Genomic DNA, 23,303 nt, shown 5'->3' with positions numbered 1-23,303 from the left:
CAAAGCGGTAGGGAATGCTAACAGCAGCCATCCCACTACTCCTGTCTGCTGGGCCTCTCGCAGCGGGAGCGCTGCGCCTCTTCGGCACTTCCCAAGGCGGTGGAGCGCTATGGAGCTTGCCTGGTTTGCGGCCAGTTGGCATCTTGTAAAGTTCCAGGGGGTGGGGATGGGGGGAATTCTGGTTGCCGTGGAGCTAGAAGGAGGCCACCAACAGGCAGGCTGTAGAATTCCGCTGTTTGGGGAATGGGCAGAGGAAACCCACCGCAGTTTTCACTTGCCAGATCATATAAACTCTGAATTTTCTGAATCTAGATATGATTTGTGTTTCTGTCTCTGTGGTTTAATCTTGAGAATGACCACTTACCTACTGGCTCAGAAGCAGGAGCAACTTGTACCTGGGGAGGAACCATTCATCTTACTACCAGTGACTCTCTAGGGGAGAAGGCAGTTTAGGTCATAAATAAGTAGGACAGACTGATAAATCTAAGATGCATATTTGTAACACCAGCCCGCACAGTCATCTTCTGGCCCTTTCAAGTCAACACACTGCTTTCATCTCTGTGATCTCATCTGAGCGTCCTGGGGCTTGGTGGATAAAGTTATCTTCATTTTATAGAGGAGACCGCTAAGGCTCCAAGATTTAGTAACTTACTTAAGTCTAATCGAGGGAGAACTAGGTCAGGAATCTGGGTCTGCATATTCCCAGGGGTCAAGTATGTCAGCTGCCCACTGAGCCAGAGGACCCTCCTGGCCTGCCCTTCTTCTAGGGCCAGAACTTGCCAGCCCTGGGACGGATACTTACAGGGGAGCTATTTCCTAAATCTAAATAGCGGAGGTTATCAGTGCCCCACCTTTGTTACCATTCAACCCTAGAGGCTGAAAATAGGAAGGAAACTAGGCCATGTTTATTCACTAGCTGACTCACTCACTCACTCATTCATTCATTCACTCACAGGACAAACATTATGGAGTGCAGGCTCTATGCCATCTCCTTACCACTGCTTTGGAGGTCATCTGATTGTGTTGGGACAAATCTGCCTCTTTCTGACTTGAGTTTTGGAAAGCGGATAGTAGTAATGAGGTCCCCAAAGGGAATCCAAACAACCACTAAGTAGGAAGATTGTCAGGGAAACTCCCAGTGTTGAATGAAGGGGCTGGGCAGCGATGTTGGGTTCTGATCCTGAGATTTTATGATCCTTCCCCTGAACTTGCGTGCGTGGGTGCGTGTGCACACGTGCGCGTGCACACACACACGCAGGCACACACACACTCCTCATACTGTCTTTAGTTTAGATATGCTGCCACCAGGTGGTAACTACGTCTTTGTTATCAGACTTTCAACGTTGCTCCCAATTCTCTTGAGAATTTTGTGTTCAAACGCCCACAGATTTAAACCATCATTTTCCACACCGCACTATATAAGAAATAAATGTTCTTAGGGTAAGCTTCTGCAAACACTAACTAAAAATCACAGCACACCTCTCTTTAGGTGTCTTCACTATCTCCTGATTTTTTTCTCATTTACTTTGTTTGCTTCTATCCCTGCCTTCAGAGAATGATACGGTGGTCCTGGTGGTCCTTTGACTTAGGTAATACGTTTTGTGTGGAAAGCCTCACCCAGTGACTGGGCACTTTGATGAGGCTCTGGGTACTAAGGCCTCGGGAGCCATTTCTGGGAGGCCCTTGTCCAGCTGTTTCAAAGGTAATCCGCTTGTGGATTTAGTGCTGCTTGACAATCTCAGAGGTCTGTCTTTCTGCATCAGGAGAGAGGAGTAAAAGGAGAAAGATGCGATGTCTCGCTACTAGAAACTAAACTCACACGTGTCACTCTAATCCATCCCAGAGGGCTGTTCTGCTTCTTGTGACTCTTGCGTTGAACGTTTCTTTTGCGCCCCTGCTCCCTCCACCTGGGTCTGTGGCTCAAGTTTGTGTGCAGTGGAGAGCCAACTAAGCCCCAGCTAACTTGCTGACTTCCCTTAGCAACCTCCTTGGTAACTGCCGTCTTTGTAACAGATCAGCTCCAGCAGTGTTTTCTTTACTGGAGCTCTCTGGTTACAGTCTCTGTGAGCGGGGTCCCCTCTGATCTGGGGGCATAACTGGGCCCAGTGAACAGCCTCATAGCCCAGCCATGTAAGGTCTGAGCCCACCTGAAGGACCATTTGTAAGTAAAATTAAGTTACTGGAACATGCTGCCTTCCCCATCTGCACACTTTTCTCTCAAGAGTCTTCCTTCCTGCAGCCGCGGAGTCTCTGCCATCCTCCTGCTATTCATCTTGGGAAGACCCTCGCTAGTAGAGCCAAGAAGTGCCTTAGAGGCAGTGGGGCTGGGTGCAAGGCATGAGGTCTTACCAGCAAGGAACTCCCTCTGAGGCAGGGATGGCTGTTCCTGTCTTGTCTGGGGCTGAAACTGACCTGGTGAAGCAGAGGGATCCTCAAGGCACTTCCTGACTTCTGTAGCTTTTCCCTCCTCTAGATGTACAAGAATTGTGTTGTGGAGATAGGCACTTAGTGAAAGCATGCTGGATTGAATGTTTTTAAATTAATAAGATAAAATCCTCACCATCAGCAGCGACCTTGCTCCCCTCTGCACCTGCACAGCTGTGGGTCACACCTTCCTCGGGGCACATCATACAGATCAGTTTGCACTCTGGTTATGTACACGCTTCTCTGCTTACCTGCTCCTACTTCAGTTAGGAAGCGTGTATCATCCACAGGCTGTACACAACAGGTGCTCAATTATTTCTTGAATTTGAGAGTTACCAGAAAATAAGAAGTCATCCTAGATGTTGTGGTGTGGAATTGTTTGTTGACGTTCCAATGCAAGGACTTCACTTCCCCGATAGGTGGTAGTGAGATATCTGTTAGATGTCCCCGAAGGTGGGGCATCTTTGGCCACTCCCAGCTGCCTTTTCTTTCTTGTCTCCATACATTTGCTTGTGCTGTTCCTGCTGCCTGAATTGCCCTTCTCTTTTCTCAGCTTGGGAAATGCCCAGATTCCTTAACAAAGCCCAAAGATCTCCATATCCATGTATTCATTTGCTTATTACTCATTAGTTTGTCCATTCTCACATTCATTCATTCAACAACATTTATCGACCCCCTTGAGTGTTTAAGTCACTGTGCCAGGTGATGAGGAGTCAGTAAATAAGCTGGCATGATCCCTGCCTTCCAGAGCTTCCCTTCTAGCGGGAGAGTTGGATATTAAACAAAGGTACTGCATAACTGAATATATAATTACAAACTGTGACAGTACGATTGAGGAAAAAGACACAGTGCCCTCGAGAGGGCAGCTAGTAGAGAATGGATTGGGGGAGGGGTGCCTGTGACTTAGCAAGTCATAGTACCCACTACACCCCATCAGGAACTCATCCCGTGGACTCATTCCTGCAGGACAAGAGGGCCTGTGTGCTTACCAGGAGCACCGCACTAAGGTACTTGTTGTCTGCTAAGAAATCCACAAAAGTTAGCATGCTGCTTCTCCAAACCCTTTCATGCTTAGCTTCTTTTTCAATGTCAATCACTCCTTAGCACCTCTAATTTCAGAATGCCATTTCTCCTCTCTCTGTGTCTGTTTCTCTCTGTTTCTGTCTCTGTCTCTCCCCTCCCCCAACTCCCTCTTTCTTTGCGTCTCATTGTCTCATTGTCTCTCTCCCTTTCTCTCCCTCTCCTTCCCCCCCAACCTCTGCATGTGTGTGACTATCTCTTTCTCTCTGTCCCTGTCTCTTCCTCTCTGTCTCTGTCTATCTCTCTCCTTCCCCTTACTTCTCCATGAGGGTATGGGAAGGTTGGACTTTCTTATTGACATGGTCAATCACAGCAGTCCATTCCACCTGCGTGCAAATGGAACCAGTCGGGTTTCAGGTTTTCTTCAAATGTTTTACCATGCTGATCCTTGTTCTAAGCCTCTTTTCTGGCCACAAAAGCACTTGCTGAAAAAAAATTCTTTTGGCCTGCTTTCAGGGTTTGAGAGCCTTTCCAGAAGAATAGTCTCTCAGTATCTGACATTTTACTGTATTACATACTCAGATTAGGTTTTCTGTTAAATTAACAACACATAATCTGGATGGAGTTTCCGCTGCAGCCGAGTGATCTAGATTTATGTCCCATGAGGAGTATCACATGAGCTTCTTTGAAAATTCGTTATTGCTCTTGACTCATTCCTTAATTGCTTGCCTGCCTGCCTTCTCTTCATCTGTTCAAGCTTCTTTATTCCCAGGAATGGTTTCTTTGGGATTGACTCCCTTGAAAAAGTACAGTGTAACACTGCAGCTGGCTTTTCCCAGAAGGAGAGTGTGGCCCCAGAGTTTCCTTGTTATTGTTTTGGGGTTTTTTCCCAATGAAATGAAAGAACTTTGCACTTTTTCCTTAGACCAGCAGGTTTCAGCACATTTCAGTTTATTCTTACCTAAGTGGTGAAGGTTAAACGCTTAGAATCTGAAGTACAAACCCTGAGCATCCAGGGACACAGGGATCTGTTGCTGTGCTTTCCTCTTCAAAATGTCCTTTGTCTGGAAACGGACTCCCTTCACCTCCAGAATTTTCTATTTCAGTCGCTCATGTGTTACTGTGTGCCTGGGTTGTATGTACACATGGGTTGTCAAATTTACAGTTTGAGGGTTTTATCTCTCATTAACTCCAAACCACCAGGTACTTTTTCTTTTTTCTTCTTTATTATTACAAAAGTAGTATCTGCTACTACTGGGACTTACTGCCTAATATAGCTATGGCGAATAGTGTTTTAAAAGTAATTTCATGTGCCAGTGTCAGTTAGCTGGTGTTGAGTGCCTGGGGAGCTGTGTTGAGAAGGATTCTGAGGCCACAAAGAATGCTATGATTGCATAGGGATGTTTGCCTTGAGTACACAATAGGGACATGGAGGCCAATGTGTGTATCCACCATTCCTGGTCTAATTCAAAGATACTTACGTTGAACTCAGTATAAAAATAATCATTTTATTTAAAATACAAATGGAAAGAAAAGTATTTTTCTTTATTTAAGGCAGTGCACCTCCAGAGACTCAATAGAGGCCTGTGCCCACATCAGGCCAGGGCTACTGAGTCCATATGTGGACATGACATGATGGACTTGCTTGAGTGCACCCTGGTCCCTGTGCCCACTCCCCTCGCCAGTCCCACATGGGAAGGAAATTCATGACAGGTTGACTGTGCTCACGTTTGGTCTTACCTGTGGTAGGCAGAATAATGCCCCTGAACCTATGAATATGCTAGATTACATGGCAAAGGGGAATGAAAGTTGCAGATGGAATTAAGGTTGCTAATCAGCTGGCCTTAAAATAATGGGAATATCCTGGATTATCAGGGTGGGCACAGTATAATCACAAGGGTCCTTAAAAGTAGAAGGAAGATGGGAATTTCCTGCCGATCCACTGGTTAGGACTCAGCACTTTCACTGCAGTGGCCTGGGTTCAATCCCTGGCCCTGGTCGTGGCCAAAAAATAAACATAAAAGAAAGAATCAGGTTAGACCAGAGATGACACCATGAGAAGGACTCAATTCAGCTGAGCTTTCTGCCCAACATTACTGGCTTTGAAGATGGAAGAAGAGGGCCTTGTGCCGAGGAGTGCAGGGCCTCTAGAAGCTGGAAAGGGCAAGAAGACCGAACCTTCCCTAGATCTCCCGGAAAGGAATGCAGTCCTGCCGAAACCTTGATTCAGCCCAGTGAGACCCATTTCAGACCTCTGAACTACAGAACTGGATGTTGTTTTAAGTCACTAAGTTTGTGGTAATTTGTTACAGCAACAATAGAAAGCTAATAAACTGTCTAGGTTGCCTCAATATAATGATAACCATTAATATTTAGTGCCTAGTACTGTTGCTAAACATTTTATAAGCATCGTCTCAACTGGTTCATACAGTCTTCCTATGAGGTAGGTACTGTTATCCATACCCACTTTATAGATGGAGATATGAAAGCTTAGTGATAGCAAGTAACTTGTCCAAGGACACAGAGCTACTAAGAATCAGAGCCAGGGCTTGAACCCAGGTCTGAAGGATATCAAAGTCCATGCTGGTAATCACCACCTCTGATTGTGATCTTGACCTGCTTTAATAATAAACATAATGGTAATAATAGTAATAATAGCAGCTAACATTCATTTAGCACTTCCTATGTGCTAGGCACAGTGCTTCTCATTTAATACTCATGACAAACCTATGACATGCGTACTATTGTTATCACCATTTTACAGACATTATCGGCCAGTGTCCTGGACCTCTATTGCTTGCCTGGCCTTGACTGCTGCCTTTCTCTGACTTATGTTTGTCGCCTGAATGCAGACCATTCACTTGGCTCCAGCCCTTGTCAGGGCCTTTACGGCTGACTTCCAGGCCTTCTCATGTGTCTGCAGACCATCCTCCTCCTCCCTGTGTCCCTGCCTCCATTATGCTCTTCCAGCCAAGCCTCAGATCCTCTGGCTTTCGGCTCTGACCTTAAGATCAGCCTCTACCTGTGATCCCGGCAGTATGAGGTGGGGCCAGAAGGGATTGAAGAGCTGCTAGAATTTCCCCTTGGTGCTCATTGCTGAGCCCTCTAATAAAAAATGTGATAAGCCTCAGGAAAGCACAAGGTAATGGGCATGGGGCCTCCAAGTCAGGTCTGGACTGCAGCGGCAGAGCCTTGGCCAAGGAGGAAAGAAGCCTCCAGCTCTGTCCAGCCTGGACTTGGTGTTCAGGAGCCATGATCAAGACAATGCCTGGCAAGCCTTGTTTGTGAGTCAGGTGTCCACACATAATTCCATGGTGAAGAATTATCATTTGTTATCTTACGATGCCCCCATCCTTTAAGTATATTCAATATAAAAATATTGATTGGGTGTAATTCTTTACTAGGAAAGGTAATTTGAAAATATGTGTGGATATTCAGATGTTAGAATTAACCCATAAGCATTTATTACTCTGAAGGACGAGACTTGACTTCAAACAAATAAAGTTACTATTAAAAAGTATAAATTGAGTCCTCTTTTTAAAATTGTTCTCTACTTAGGACATTAGTGTGGGTGTAGAATTTAATAATAAAGATAACAGTAATAATAGCAGCTAACGTTCATTTAGCGCTTCCTATGTGCTAAGCACTGTGCTTCTCATTTAATACTCATGACAAACCTATGATATATGTACTATTATTATCACCATTTTACAGACAGGAAAACAACCTGAGAGGATGTAAACAACTTGGCCCAAGATAATTGTGGGCAAAGAGTTAATGTAACAGCTCTCATTTCCCTTTCTGCAGGAGAATTTGACCTTTGTTGACTTCCACTCTGTTACCCTGGTAACCTGATAAGAGCCATATGTCAATTATGTCTCTAGGCAACATTGCCTATGATAAAAATGACCCCTAATTGGTGGTAAATTGCATCTGGAACTGGGAGGAGTTGTATGTAAACTATAAATACCTGAAAGGGACACCATACTTCGGGCTTCCCTGAGGGCAATGTCTCTGGATGCCTCTTATGGGGACCCTGGAAGCTAATGCCTCAGGAGTTGCTAGTAAACTCCGGAGTTGAGAAATGCTGCTCCTTTGAGACACCATGGCAGCTTCTCCACCTGCCTGATATGGATCTCGTCTCCTTGCGTGAGAGTTGCTGGACTGGTGTAAAGACTGCCCTAGATGAGGAAGCCTGCTTGGCACTGTCCTGCTGGTCTGTATCCTCCATCCTTCTGAGTAGACTGGCACCAGCATGGCCCATGGTCATCTTGTGAGTCCAAATGATCAGCTGGATCCAAAAAGTTGGATCTAAAAGTCAGTTGGACGGGTGGGTGTTGTAGTCCTACAGTCAGAAGTGGAAGAGTCAAAATTGGAACCTATGCATTCTGACCATAGTGCCCAAACCTCTCACCATCCTTCTAGGGTGCCTCAAGGAGGAGAAATAATTCTACTAATGTCTCAGGACTGATCTTTAGCAGATCCTAGTTTTTCTCCTTCCAAAATCATGCTCTTAACCACCAGTGAAGGCATGACCGTAGAGTAAAAAGATCTGTTTGTCACAGGTGGCTCATTTAGCCCTGCCTCGTTCATCGTACCCAGAGGTGCGTGGCTCACAGGAGTCCCTGGAAGGTGACTTGTGTAGTGTAGGTGGACAGGAAAGGGTCAGCATAGGTCATTCCCGGGGCTTATGCTTCTTTAGTTTTGCTGTTGCATTTCTTCCTCTCCTTTTCTCATCTCTTTCCCTCCTACCTGTTCTTCTTCTTTAAAAAAAAAAAAAACTTTTTATTTTGAAATACTTTTAGATTTAGAGAAAAGTTGCAAAAATGCTACCCTTCCTGTATACCTTTCACCCAGATTTCCCTAGTATTAACATCTCAACATAACCAGAGTACGGTTACTAAAGCCGAGAAATTAACATTGGTGCAATTCCACTAACTAACCTCCAGACCTTGTTCAAAATTTCACTGGTTTTCCCCCTAATGTTCTTTTTCTGTTCGTAGGTAGGACTAGATGCTGATCCTAGATAGGATCCTGCAGTGCATGCTGTTATTCTCCTTAGTCTCCTCCAATGTGTAACAGTTCCTCAGTCTTTCCTCATCTTGACACTTTGGAAGAACACCAATCAGTTATTTTGTAGCATGCCCTTTAGTTTGAGTTTGTCAGATGCTTTCTGTGATTGGACTGAGGTTATAAATTTGGGGCAAGAATGCCATAGCGATGATGTTGCATCCTCCTCAGTGCATTGTAGCAAAGGATCGTGATATTGACATGTCATTACTGGTGCTCATTCTTTTTTCTCTCTTTTCTTTTTAAAATTCTTTCTTTAACCCACATAAAATTCAGCACATTATGATAGGGTCATAGTACCAGGGACAGAAGCCCGCATCCTTATTATAGAAGCGTGCCAGGTCCAGCCAGGGCTGCTTTTGCTGTTTCCATTTTTCTTCTACATTTTGTTTTTCCAACACTCTTTGTAGCTCCTTCAGTTTTGCAGCTACATCTCAGATGTGGAAATCAGTTGTCTCAAACTGAACTTTGTTAGTGAAATAGCTAGGCCGTGTGTGTCTCTTTTACCACTGTCAGTGGGGGTGGCTGATTGTGTGTGTGAGGTTTGTGCTCTGGTGTTGCCAGCCTGGGAGATCTGTTTATTGGTGATTGAAACTGTCCTGACGCTGCTCTGCCCTCACCAGGTTCTTAGAGATGCTGGAGCCTGAGGGGGCTGTGGTTTCCTGGAGGATGCAGCACTGGGCATGACAGAGCCCGACGATAGGCCCACAAAACTTCTCCCTCCCCTCACCTCTAGGGGTGTCTGATGCAAGCAAGTCTTTCCTTCGGGGTCTTTTCCTCTGTGTTTTATTGTTGTGTGAATGAAGAGTCTCAAAAGTTGGCTGGGTCAGGGTCAGGCAGCTAAGGGGTGAGGGATTGTAGGGGTAGGAGTCAGGAGGGTAGAGGAGGGTCCTGCTCCCAGCAAGGCACACCTATAGGATATGTCTTTCTTCCCAATTTTCTGACTCTATGAGAAACATGTTCCATAAAACCACAATTAAGCAATTTAAATAGAAATCTCAAATAAGTGACATTTTTCTGGTCTTGAATTTTTAAGGAATGAATTGTGAGTTCTTAGAAATTTTTTTTTAATATTTATTTATTTATTTATTTTGGCTGTGCTGGGTCTTAGTTGCGGCATGTGGGATCTTTAGTTGCAGCATGTGGACTTCTTAGTTGCGGCATGCATGTGGGATCTAGTTCCCTGACCAGGGATCGAACCTGGGCCCTCTGCATTGGGAGCTCAGAGTCTTACCACTGGACCACCAGGGGTGTCCCAGAAATTTATTTTTAAAATTAAAACACTTCTAGGTATGTTTCAGGATCAGTACAGTCACCCTAATCTCTCTACAGTTTACTTTATAGAATTCAGTGTTGACAAGAGAAGTTCACTGAATTAACAGTTTACTCATTTGGAATCACAGGGCTTTGGACCAGAGGGTATCAAGGTACATTATATTAAATGTAATGTCTCCACTGCACATATTTCAAGAAACATTAAACTGAAAAGGTAGAAAAAGGGAATTGGTTTATCTTCCCTTTTTTTGGATAATATTTAAGGTAACAAAAACATGATCAGAGCTCTGCATTTCTTTCCTTTATTTTTTTAATAGGATAAAAAAACTAGAATATAAAAAGATGAACAGTGAAAAAAACCTTTCTCCAGTCCTTGTCTGTCATCTTTCTAGTTCCCAGGAAACCACTGATCTTAATTTCTTATATCTCCTTCCAGAGTTTCTTTTTTTGCATATACAAGAAAATACAAAAATAGAATCTTATTTTCCCCTTTTGGAGGCAAAAGGTAGCATATTAATTTTCAAAAATGTTGTATTTCTTGAAGATTCTGATTCATCAAGAATATGTATTTTTTTTTCTTTTGTCTCAGATCTTTTTTTAAAAAATTACGTATTATAGCCCCCTATGAACCCCCTCTGGAACCTGATTGTCCTCCCTCCCTCCCAGTGGTAACCACTACCATGAACTCAACATTTATCCTTTCCAGCATTTCAGCATGTTTTCATATGTTTACTAGATATTTATGAATTCATAAACTACATGTAGTATCATTTTATAGGCCTTAAAGCTTTATATAAACTACTTTATATACTGAAAACTACTTTATATAAAATACTTTATATACTGCAAACACCAGTCTGCAACTTTTTCACTCAACATTGTGTTTTGCTTTGTTTTATGGTCACAAAATTTATATTTAGATTAGCAAAAGATTGTCAAAGTTTGAAACAAGGTCGGGTAAGAGCTGTGCTATGTAATAATGTAATATCTGGTCACTGGAAAGTTTCAAAATCAGTATGGACTTCCCTGGTGGCACAGTGGTTAAGAATCCAGCTGCCAGGGCTTCTCTGGTGGCGCGGTGGTTGAGAATCTGCCTGCCAATGCAGGGGACACGGGTTCGAGCCCTGGTCTGGGAGGATACCACATGCTGCGGAGCAACTAGGCCCGTGAGCCACAACTACTGAGCCTGCGCGTCTGGAGCCTGTGCTCCGCAAGAAGAGAGGCCGCGATAGTGAGAGGCCTGCGCACCGCGATGAAGAGTGGCCCCCGCTTGCCGCAACTGGGGAAAGCCCTCGCACAGAAACGAAGACCCAACACAGCCAAAAAATAATAATAATAAAAATAAATAAATAAATAAATAAATAAAGGAGTTCCTTTTAAAAAAAAAAAAACGAATCCACCTGCCAATGCAGGGGACACAGGTTTGAGCCCTGGTCCAGGAAGATCCCACATGCTGCGGAACAGCTAAGCCTGTACGCCACAACTACTGACCCTGCACTTTAGAGCCCACGAGCCACAACTACTGAAGCCCGCGTGCCACAACTACTGAAGCCCGTGAGCCTAGAGCCCGTGCTCCGCAGCAAGAGAAGCCACCGCAACGAGAAGCCTGCGCACCACAACGAGGAGGAGCCCCCGCTCGCCGCAACTTAGAGAAAGCCCGCGCGCAGCAAGGAAGACCCAATGCAGCCAAAAATAAATACATAAATAAATAAATAAATTAAAAAAAAATAAAAATAAAAATCAGTATGTTTTATAATTTAAAAATCAGTAATCTGGTAATTGACAGGTGAGCCATAATTTTTTTTAATAACCTGAAATTATTTTTGCTTTGGGAATCTAATTGTACATACTTGCTCATAATTACCTAGGCCTTTTAAAAAAGTGCTGATAGGGTTTTTCTCATATATGAATGCAACAGAAGCCACTATGGATCATTTGGAAGACAATGAAAAGTGTAAAATAGAAAATAAAATATCCATGGTCTGAAATGTCCATGACCTATCCATACTACTTCAGAAATAGCCACTATATACATTTTGATGTACTTCTTTCCAGGCTTTTTTTCTATGTACATACAGATATTTTGTTTCAAAACTAGGATTATGTCACGTGAAGTTCATTATCCTTAACATAACTTTATGACCATGACCTCTTTTCAATTAATATTCTTGGAAAATGTGATATAAATATAAATATTTCATACAAATTCACCAGACTGTATTTAACTGGTCCCCAAAGATCAAAGTAGTAGGAACAGTATATCTGTGTGTACTGATTAAATTCAAATGATTTTTTTTCTCAAAGTATACTATTCAACTTCAAACTACATATTTTGCCTAAGCAAACAAGTCCCCAGTAACTGTGTGATATGCCTTACTGAACACAACCTCTTGATATTATCAAAGTTCTACTTTTAACACAAGGCTGAAATTTTGCTCCCAAAATGCATACTTCAGAGTCATATAGTAACGTAAAGTAATGTTGGTTACTAAGGTTTTAGTAGAATCTGCTGTGTCAATTGAATAGTTTTCACACACAGTTTTGGTCCCCATGGGTTTATGCTTAATAGTGAAAAACCAAAGGTCTATGTGCTTCTTCCTTATAAATGACCAATTGCATGAATGACCTAAAAATAGAGTTCTGGTTGTTATGTTTTTGAGATGGTACTATGTTGATAGAGTGGCTCCCGTACATCCTTTTTAACTGTTGAAAATGGTTCATTGTTTAAATAAATTATGATTTATCTATTCTTTGTTGTTTCTGCCTCCAATTATTTGTTGTTGTCGTTTTTTTTTTTTTTTTGCTGTTATAAAGACTACAGTTATATATTTAAAAATTAAGCTAATTCTTTCAAACACAAATGAGCATATCTATACCTTTTGAGTCCTGTGGTCTAGGAAAGGGCCTGAAGGTTGTAAATGTTGCTCTCCTTTATACCCCATATTTACTGAGTGTCCTTATTGAGTAGGTAGATAATTGGATGTATGGATGCATGCATGGACCTATGGATGCATGGGTGATTAGATGGATGGATGGGTAGATGGATGGTTTAATGAATTCTTGAATCTCTTGATTTGTCAAACCTTGTATATCCACTTATAAAATGTCCTTGCCTGTGTGGAAGAACAACATATAAACTCTTAGTCTCCTTTCCCTTCTAGATGTTGAAATGCTTCAGGCCAGTACATCTAATCCAATCCCTGGAGATGGTTTCTCTCGGACCACTAAGGATTCTATGATCCGCAAGTTTTTAGAAGGTAAATTGCAGCAGTGAGCAGGGAAGCAAAAAGAGGGAAAGAGAAATAAATGTAAGATGTTGCCTGGCTCCCTATGAGGGTTGCTCCACTCAAGGAATGGGCTGCCATGTACATGGCACATGGTGTGCTTGAAGGCACCCTATTCCCATGAGCTCCCCCATCAGCCTATTACAAGTAAGCCAGAAGTTCCCACCACTGGAGCCACTGCTTTGGGTAAACAAGTTGCCTTTAGCAAAATCTCTTTTTAAATACACTTGTTTATTTTTACTTTACCAAAATTTAATGAGTACCTACTATGAGCAAAGCACTATTTTAGTTGTTGGGCTAGGGGACACAAAGGAAAATAAGATATAATCAATACCCTCAAGAGACTTTACTTTCTGGTGAAGGAGGAGAACATAGGGGAACATGCACAGGTATTATTAAGTCAAGGCTGTATTGGAGAGTGATTATATATATGTTGTCCAGTTTTCCCACTATTTATGAAGAGATTGTCTTTGCCCCCCATGTATTCTTGGCTCCTTTGTCATAAATTAATTGATCATATAAGCATGAGTTTATTCCTGGGCTTTCTATTTGTTTCATTGATCTACAGTAGTCCATTTTTATGCCAATACTATACTGTTTTGATTACTATAGCTTTATAATACAGTTTGAAATCAGGGAGTATGATACTTTCAGCTTTGTTCTTCTTTCTCAAGATTGCTTTCGCTATTTGGGGTCTTTTGTGTTTCCATACACATTTTAGAATTATTTGTCCTAGTTCTGTGAAAAATGCCATTGGTATTTTGATAGAGGTTGCATTGAATCCATAGTTTGCCTTGGGTATTATGGTCATTTTAACAATATTAATTCTTCCAATGCATGAATGTGGTATATCTTTCCATTTATTTGTGTTGTCTTCAGTTTCTTTCATAAATGTCTTATAATGTTCAGAGTACAGGTCTTTCACCTCTTTGGTTAGATTTATTCCTAGGTATTTTATTCTTTTTGATGCAATTGTAATTGGGATTGTTTTCTTAATTTCTGTTTCTTATAGTTTATTATTAGTGAACACAACAGATTTCTGTATATTAATTTTGTATTCTGCAACTTAACTGAATTCATTTACTAGTTCTAACAGTTTTTTTTTTTGGGCTGTGTTGGGTCTTCGTTGCTGTGTGCAGGCTTTCTCTAGTAGCGGCGAGCGGGGGCTACTCTTCGTTGCATTGCGTGGGCTTCTCATTGCGGTGGCTTCTCTTGTTGTGGAGCACGGGCTCTAGGCACGTGGGCTTCAGTAGTTGCGGCACGTGGGCTCAGTAGTTGTGGCTCACGGGCTCTAGAGCACAGGCTCAGTAGTTGTGGCTCACGGGCTTAGTTGCTCCGCGGCATGTGGGATATTCCCGGACCAGGGATCGAACCCGTGTCCCCTGCATTGGCAGGCGGATTCTTAACCACTGCGCCACCAGGGAAGCCCCTGCAGGCAGATTCTCAACCACCGCGCCACCAGGGAAGCGCCAATAGTTCTAGTAGTTTTTTGATGACATCTTTAGGATTTCCTATATACAGTATCATGTTATCTGCAAACAGTGACCGTCTTCTCTTTCCTTTCTGATTTGGATTCCTTTTATTTCTTTTTTAAAATAATTTATTTATGTTTTATTTTATTTATTTTTGGCTGTGTTGGGTTTTCGTTGCCGCGTGCGGGCTTTCTCTAGTTGTGGTGAGTGGGGGCTACTCTTCATTGCGGTGAACAGGCTTCTCATTGCGGTGGCTTGTCTTGCTGCGGAACAGGGGCTCTAGGCACATGGGCTTCAGTAGTTGTGGAACGTGGGCTCAGTAGTTGTGGCTCATGGGCTTAGTTGCTCTGTGGTATGTGGGATCTTCCCAGACCAGGGCTCGAACCCGTGTCCCCTGCATTGGCAGCTGGATTCTTTTTTTTTTTTTTTAATTTATTTTATTTATTTATCTTTGGCTGCGTTGGGTCTTCGTTGCTGTGCGCGGGCTTTCTCTAGTTGCGGTAAGCAGGGGCTACTCTTCGTTGTGATGCACGGTCTTCTCATTGCGGTGGCCTCTCTTGTTGCAGAGCATGGGCTCTAGGTGTGCAGGCTTCAGTAGTTGTGGCTCGCAGGCTCAGTAGTTGTGGCACACGGGCTTAGTTGCTCCGCGGCATGTGGGATCCTCCCGGACCAGGGCTCGAACCCTTATCCCTGCACTGGCAGGCAGATTCTTAACCACTGCGCCACCAGGGAAGTCTCACAACCCTGAATTTTTACCTGCCTCCATGTTTAATGTCTTTGATTTCATATTTCACATCTTTCTGTTTTGTGTATCCCTCAGCTACTTATTGTGGATATAGATGATTTTAATACTTTTGTCTTTTAACCTTCCTACTAGCTTTATAAGTGGTTAATCTGTATATTTACTGTATATTTGCCTTTATCAATGAGATTTTTCTTTTTTTAACTTTCATATTTCTAGTTGTGGTATTTTCTTTTCTGCTTAGAGAAGTCCCTTTAACGCTTTCTGTAAAGCCAGCTTAATGGTGCTGAATTCTTCTAGCTTTTGCTTGTCTGTAAAACTCTTTATCTCTCCTTCAAATCAAATGATATCCTTTCTGGGTAGAGTATTCTTGGTTGTAAGCTTATTTTTATCACGTTAAATATGATATCACTCCCTTCTGGCCTGCAAAATTTCTGCGCAAAAGCAGCTGGTATTCTTATGGGAGTTCCCTTATACGTAACTAGTTGCCTTTCCCTTGCTGCTTTTTTTTTTTTTTTTCAAATTTATTTTATTTATTTTTCTTTGGCTGAATTGGGTCTTTGTTGCTGCAGGCGGGCTTTCTCTAGTTGTGGTGAGTGGGGGCTACTCTTCGTTGAGGTGCGCGGGCTTCTCATTGCGGTGACTTCTCTTGTTGCGGAGCACGGGCTATAGGCTTGCGGGCTTCAGTAGTTGTGGCTCGCGGGCTCAGTAGTTGTGGCTCACGGGCTTAGTTGCTCCACGGCATGTGGGATCTTCCCGGACCAGGGCTCGAACCCGTGTCCCCTGCATTGGCAGGCGGATTCTTAACCACTGCACCACCAGGGAAGCCCTCCCTTGCTGCTTTTAATATTCTCCCTTTATCTTTAATTTTTGCCATTTTAATTACAATGTGTCTTGGTGTGGACCTTTTTGGGTTGATCTTGTTTGGGACTCTCTATGCTTCCTGGACCTGAATGTCTGTTTCCTTTCCCAGGTTAGGGAAGTTTTCATCTATTATTTCTTCAAATACATTCTCTGCCCCTTTTGCTCTCTTTTCTCCTTCAGAGACCCAATAATGGGAAAGTTAGTATGCTTGATGTTGTCTCAGAGATCTCCTAAACTATCCTCATTTTTTTAAATTCATTTTTCTTTTTTTCTGTTCAGCTTGAGTGATTTCCACTATTCTGTCATCCAGTTCAATGATCTGTTCCTCTGTATTATCTCATCTTCTATTAATTCCTTCTAGTGTATTTTAAAATTTCAGTTATTGTATCCTTCAGATCTGTTTGGTTCCTTAAATTTTCGAGCTCTTTCTTAAACTTCTCACTGTGTTCATCCAGTCCTCTCCCAAGTTCATTGAACATCTTTATGATCATTATCTTGAACTCTTTATCAAGTAGATTGCTTATCTCCACTTTGCTTAGTTCTTCTTCTGGGGTTTTTCTTGTTCCTTCATTTAGAATATATTTCTCTGTCCCTCATTTTGCCTAATTCTCTCTTTTAATTTTTGTGTATTAGGTAGCGTGGTGATGTTTCCCAATCTTAGAGTGGTGGCCTTAGGTAGCAGATGTCTGTGGGGCCCAGTAGCACACTCCCCTCTGGTCACCAGAGCTATATGCTCTAGTGGTGCCCCCTACATGGGCTACATGGGCCTTTCTGTTGTGACAGGGCCAACTACTGTGGGTGTCCAGGTAGGTGGGGCTGGCCCCCGGCCTGGTTGGCTGCCAGACCCTACCTAATGTGGAGGCAGCCAGCTTGCTGATGTGCAGGGCTGGGTCCCAGGGCAGCTGGCTGCATGACTTGGGGGTCCCAGGGTTTGACAATTGCTTTCAGTCACCTTTCTCTCTGTTTCTAGGCAACAGCGTGAGAATGTCCAGTTTGGAGAGGGAGGTACACCATCTTGGTCAGGAAGAAGATGTTTATCACACAGTGGATGATGATGAGGCCTTTTCCGTGGACTTGGCCAACAGGCCCCCTGTCCCAGTGCCCAGGCCAGAGGCCAGTGCTTCTGGCACTCACCAGCTGTCTGACAATGAACCATACATTTCTAAAGGCAAGTGTGGCAGGGAATGATGCACAGTGGGGTCTTCAGAGCCTCTCAGCAGGAATTCCCTGGATCCTCTACCTCCTGAACCATTGCTCAGGACCATTCCCTTCTGAATGGTCTCCAACCAGCCCCAGGAGACAGAGTCAGAGCATGGGGCAGATTCTGGAACTAGACTAGGGGCAGTGGTCAGATTCAGTTCTGGCCTTCCCAGAGGAATTTATGCATAGTGTGAAGACAGAGATAAACAAGATGTCCCTCTACTCCAAATGGCAAGATCCCTGGTAAATTTTTATCTCCTGAAACTCTCATTATTATTATTATTAATTTTTAATAGTTAACATTTATTGAAATCTACCAAGAGTGCTCTATTTGGAATATGTCATAATAATCTATTAGGTAAGGGCCATTATCATCCCCATTTTACAGGTGAGGAAAATGTAAGCCCTCATTTTTGAGGCTTACATAGGTCACTTGATTACCAAGTAGCAGAGCCAGGATTTGAACTCAAGGAGTCTGACTCCACAACCTTGGCTTTCAGCCACAATGCTATCCTGTCTACCTACGTACATTGATAAAAGTTGGTGATAATTGGGTTTTGACCCATAATGATCCCTGGGACATTAGTTAGATGCTGATAGCATTGTCAGTTTCACTATCTTTCAGGACTTGATTTTATTAATATGATTACAAGTACTATAAGAGTATAGGAATTGCCAGATCTGTGCACCTGACCTCCATTCCATTTTTTTTTTAATAAATTTATTTACTTATTTATTTATTTATATTTGGCTGCGTTGGGTCTTTGTTGCTGTGCACGGGCTTTCTCTAGTTGCGGCGAGTGGGAGCTACTCATTGCGGTGCGCGGGCTTCTCATTGCAGTGGCTTCTCTCGTTGCGGAGCACGGGCTCTAGGCACGCGGGCTTCAGTAGTTGTGGCACACGGGCTTAGTTGCTCCGCGGCATGTGGGATCTTCCCGGACCAGGGCTCAAACCTGTGTCCCCTGCATTGGCAGGAGGATTCTTAACCACTGCGCCACCAGGGAAGTCCCTCCATTCCATTTTTAATAGTATAAGCAGGTTGTGGAAGGTATGGCAAAGATTATAAACTGGGGAAGATAGCCCTCAACCAGAGCCCCAGGTAGTTGGGCTGGGCTTGTCAAATAAAGTACAGCATGCCTCGTTAAGTATGAATTTAAGACAAACAGCAAATAATTTTTTAGTGTAAGTGTGTCCCAAATATTGCACTCTTTTTTTCAGTTTTGGTTTTGGTTTGTTAAATCTGGCAACCTTAAATTGGGTAGAAATACAGTGGGGGGATATTATATATTGCCTAGTGCCATCAGTGCTCAGGGTTTGCCATCCCTTGGATGGCATCTCCTTTGGCGCGTGTAGCAGACACTCAGTGTCCTGCTTACATCCCCCCAGCTCTTTATGTTTTTGTGCTCACTGGATGGACCCTGCCTGTTAGGACCTGTGTCTTTTAGCCTGATGGCTTTCTCTGGCAGGACAGGCTGGAAGAGTTGGGGGATTATCACCCCTGGATGCAGCCCTCAACCACTGACTGAGTAGAGTTGATGGCTGAGTACCCTAGCTTACTTGCCCCTCTACTGGGAGAACTCTGGGGTTCATGCTCTACATTGCTTTCCAGAGCTCCCCAGCTTGCCCATCATGGTGACTTACTGGATAACCCACCATTTACTGCTTTATCCACTTCCCTGTCTTACCTCCATCACCTCTCACATAGTCTACATGTACTTGGATCATTGTCCCCAGGTCTGCTTCTTTTTTTTTTTTAAGAGACATTTTTTCCAGAGTTCTTTTTTTTTTTAAATTAATTAATTTACTTATTTATTTTTCGCTGCGTTGGGTCTTCGTTGCAGTGCGCGGGCTTCTCATTGTGGAGCATGGGCTCTAGGCGCACGGGCTTCAGTAATTGTGGCACATGGGCTCAGTAGTTGTGGCTCGCGGGTTCTAGTGCACAGGCTCAGTAGCTGTGGCGCACAGGCTTAGTTGCTCAGCGGCATGTGGGATCTTCCCGGACCAGGGATCAAACCCATGTCCCCTGCACTGGCAGGCGGATTCTTAACCACTGCACCACCAGGGAAGTCCCCCAGGTCTGCTTCTAAGGGAACCCAAATGAAGAAGCTTGCAAGTATATATTGATAATGCCTAAATGGCAGGGCGTGGGGAGAGGGTGTTGATGGTCTGGCTCATTGTGGGAAGTTCAGTTGGGAGAGGCATAGGTGGTTCCTAAAGAGCCTTGATGGACTTGCTAGGAAACTGTGAGGAGGAAAGGAAAGGAGAGGGGCAGGAGATGACAAAAAGGGCAATGGTTTGGAGTCTAGGACACCTGGATTCAAGTCTCAGCTCTTGCATTTTTCAGCTGTACAGTATGGAACATTGGGTAAGTCATTTCACCCTCTTTAGCCTTAGTTTCCTCATCTACAAAATGGGTATCATAATACTATATGTATACAATGATGCATAATAATACTTGCCAGAGCCTTATTGTAAGGGTCAGATGAAATAATACACGGGGAACTATTTTATAAACTGTAAAGCACTGAGTAGACGTCCCTTGTGTTAACTAGCAAGCCAAGGTATTGCTGTCTTATTGGCATCAATCTCAAGGTTTAGATGTGAATAATAAAAGTTAACATGGAGTGCTTACATGTGCCAGGCACTATTCTCAGCACTTTCCATGTATTAACTCGTGTAATCCCCACAAAGAGGAGGGTACAATTATTATCCTCATTCTACATATCAGAAAACTGAGGCAAGAAGAGGTCAAGCCTCTTGTCTTAGGTTGTATGGCTCATAAATGGCAGAGCCAGGATTTGAACCCAGGGAGTCGTGTGCAGAGCCCAGGGAGACTTAATCACTATGCAGTCCTACCACTGAGTGAACGCTTGTCATTTCCCAGTTTTCCCTACAAGTCTTTATGTGTCCCTTGTGCATGACTGACTTCATCTAAGTCCCTTTGGAGCCTTGCACATATTTTACCTGTTCCACTGCTCTGAGTTCTGTCTTATGGCACTTGTTGACATGTGAAGTGGCACTTCCTTTTATTCTCAGACTTCAAGGTGTTCCACGGCTCACTTCAGTATTCAAGGATCCAGAAAAGGGTAATCTTGTTCACCTTACCCTTTTCTTTCATGATCTCATAAATGCTGATCATGTCCTCTGACTGGCTTTGTCTTTCTGGTTTGAGACCTTGTTGGTTTGGTCTGTCTTCGTTTCATAATCCCTATAGCTTCTGCTCATTGGTTGCCTCCTAAAGTTTTGGTTTATAGAACTGCATACAGTGGTCCAAGTTGTGATCTATTATTATTATTTTTTTGTACAAGATATTGGTAATTTTTTTGGTAAATGTATAAAATATTATAAAGCCTTTTGGAAAGAGATCTTATTTGGCTTTACTTAGAATACTCTTTATCTCATAGTTTTTGCAGAAAAAAGTCAAGAGCGGCCTGAGAATTTCTACGTTACCTCAGAGAGCATGAGGAAAGGTAAGCAGATGTCCTCAGCTTCCTTTTGTATGACCTGAACTTCTGGGTGGTGGAAGTGTTCATATTTCAGTGATTTCCAGGTGTAACAGCTCCTTATCCTTGAAAAACAGAGAGGTCCAAGAGATACCTGAAGTGGAGCTGTACTGATGGTAAAGGGAGAGGAGAAGAGATTGGGGTGCCTTAGAACACTGTACAAATTGATCATACCAACGACATTAATACCCTAGAAAGTGTCTGTAACGGCACACTAAAGTACAATTTAAACATTGAGACTGATACCAACAGGATGAAAGTGGGCAGCCCAGCACCCAATCTTTACCTAGTGATGCAGCCCTACCGTGCTATTTACCTACCCTATCTGTATTAGCTAAACTATACTTTAATTCAACTTTTATTTGAGGCATTTTGCTTGCCACTGGGTGACATTTTTCTTTTTTTTCTGAAGACCTTTTAAGGAAGCTTGAGGAGATAAGTATTCTTTTGTTCTTGATTAGTTTCCTTGTGCTAAACAGAGGCATTCAGTATTATCCCATTGATGATTCTTCTGAAAAGGAACTATGACACCATCTAAACATCTGAAAGCTTCCCTAAGGACTTTGGTGGTAGGAGATTGGAACTGATTGGCTTTTGCATTTTTTTTTTGTCCCCACACTCCATCTCCCAACACAATTAAAGACAGCCTGGAAGAGGGCAAACCTGGGAGAAAGGTATGTGAGTGTGTGTAGACAGATGAGTAAATGGTTGGTAAGAATGATACATTAGCTTCTTTGAAGCTTTTTCAATACCCACTGGTGAAGTCATCTCTCTTTTTCCTTCATACCGTATCCCTGAATCACAATGCTCACATGGGGTCCTGCTGGAGAAATTTAGAATCAAAGATAGCCCTACAGGAAATGAGCAGTGAAATGTCAAGTCGTTTTCATATGCTCCAGTGGCCCCATCACCTCTTCAAGTAGCTCTTTCCCCACAGAACTTAGTGGAGTCACAGAGCCTGGAGAGAGAGGAGTTGGCTTCATACTTCCCTAGAATATCCAAAGCAGAGAACTATAAATTTTTAATACGGAGGAGAGGTTGGCACACGAACAACCCAAGGAGAGTCAGCTGGGACCCAGAACCTAATTTTTACCTGGTGATATTGGACTGGGTCATGATTCTATTAGCACTCCAGTCTCCTCAGGCAGTTCATACCCATAGGTCCACAATCACTGTGCCCCATGCTGCTTGGAGGCAGGGAGGATGGGGAGGGCTGGAAGTGGTGCTGGGAGAAGCAGCCTGGTTAGACTTTCCTGTATATTCTCTTCTGGAGTGGATTTTAGTCTAAATCAGTGGTTCTCAATTGGGGGTGATTTCTCCTCCACTCCCCACCCCCCAACCTGCCAGAGGACATTTGACAACGTCTGGGACATTTTTTGTTGTCACAACTGGGGAAGGGGATGCTATTGCCATCGAGTGGGCAGAAGCCAGGGATGAGGCTAAACATCCTACAGTGTAGGAGACAGCTACACAACACCAACAAAGAATTATCTAGTTTAAAATGTCGATAGTGCCAAGGTTGAGAAATGCTGGTCTAAAGGCTTCTCAGTAATTCATGTTGACTCACTCCGTGGATGCCTTACTTCCTAAAATGGTGTGGCCTTGTCTACTTTAGTGTAACAGGATTTGAAATTATTAGTTGCTTCCCTCTCTCTGATTCCATGTAATATCTCCCTTTTCTCGGTTCCACACGTAACTGTTCTTTTGAGACACATCCTCTTGAGCCCATGACCAGCCTCATTAACCCCGCTCATCCGGTCGGCTCTCCCCAGCGGCGGCGCTGTCAAGCTGAGTTTCTCCATCCTTTCCAGAGCCACCTGTCAGACCCTGGAGGGACAGGCCTCAGTCAAGCATGTATGACCCATTTGCTGGGATGAAAACTCCAGGCCAGCGGCAGCTTATTACCCTCCAGGAGCAGGTGAAGCTGGGCATCGTCAACGTGGATGAGGCCGTGCTCCACTTCAAAGAGTGGCAGCTCAACCAGAAGAAGCGGTCTGAGTCCTTTCGTTTCCAGCAGGTAACTGGCTCCAGATGGACTTTGTTTTATGTCTGTTTCTCTGCTAGACAGTGGAGGAGGGCTGGGTCCGGTGGCTGTCTTGTGTATTGCTGTAACTGCACACCTGTGACTGGGCCTGAGAACATGTTTGGGTGTCACGGTGTGTCAGTGCGTATGTGTATTTGTCACCTGTTGTCTGTAACCACGTGGCTCCCTGGCTGAGAGCTGGATGGCTTTTCTTGTTGTCGTGAGGCTAGAGATCAGGAACCAAGACTCAACTGCAAGGCCCAGTTCTGCGCCTGCCTCTTCCCTCTGTGTGTGGCCCTATACTTCTGCTTTCCACCTTTTTTCTCAGAGGCCTTCTCTCTACTCCTACTGCCAACACTCCCACAGAACTATCATACTTCAGAACTCAAAGAGAACTTGGACAGCTCCCAAGAATTATGATTAGGT

The 23,303-nt window shown here is 43.5% G+C and overlaps 1 protein-coding gene across 1 annotated transcript in view; it reads left to right on the top strand.

Moving 5' to 3' along the window:
- The window catches only part of PIK3AP1 (phosphoinositide-3-kinase adaptor protein 1), a 59,247-nt gene that overhangs the window by 13,137 nt on the left and 22,807 nt on the right, over window positions 1-23,303 (top strand). The window contains exons 7-10 of the mRNA XM_068548994.1: window positions 12,951-13,046; window positions 17,122-17,319; window positions 20,756-20,821; window positions 22,666-22,871. Coding sequence (XP_068405095.1) covers window positions 12,951-13,046; window positions 17,122-17,319; window positions 20,756-20,821; window positions 22,666-22,871 — 566 coding nt within the window. The remainder of the gene's footprint in view (window positions 1-12,950; window positions 13,047-17,121; window positions 17,320-20,755; window positions 20,822-22,665; window positions 22,872-23,303) is intronic.

This window comes from Eschrichtius robustus, chromosome 7 (genome assembly GCF_028021215.1).
Source record: "Eschrichtius robustus isolate mEscRob2 chromosome 7, mEscRob2.pri, whole genome shotgun sequence".
Classification (NCBI taxonomy): Eukaryota; Metazoa; Chordata; class Mammalia; order Artiodactyla; family Eschrichtiidae; genus Eschrichtius; species Eschrichtius robustus.
Note: the sequence above shows the minus strand (reverse complement) of the source record. Positions and strands in the feature narration are given on the sequence as shown.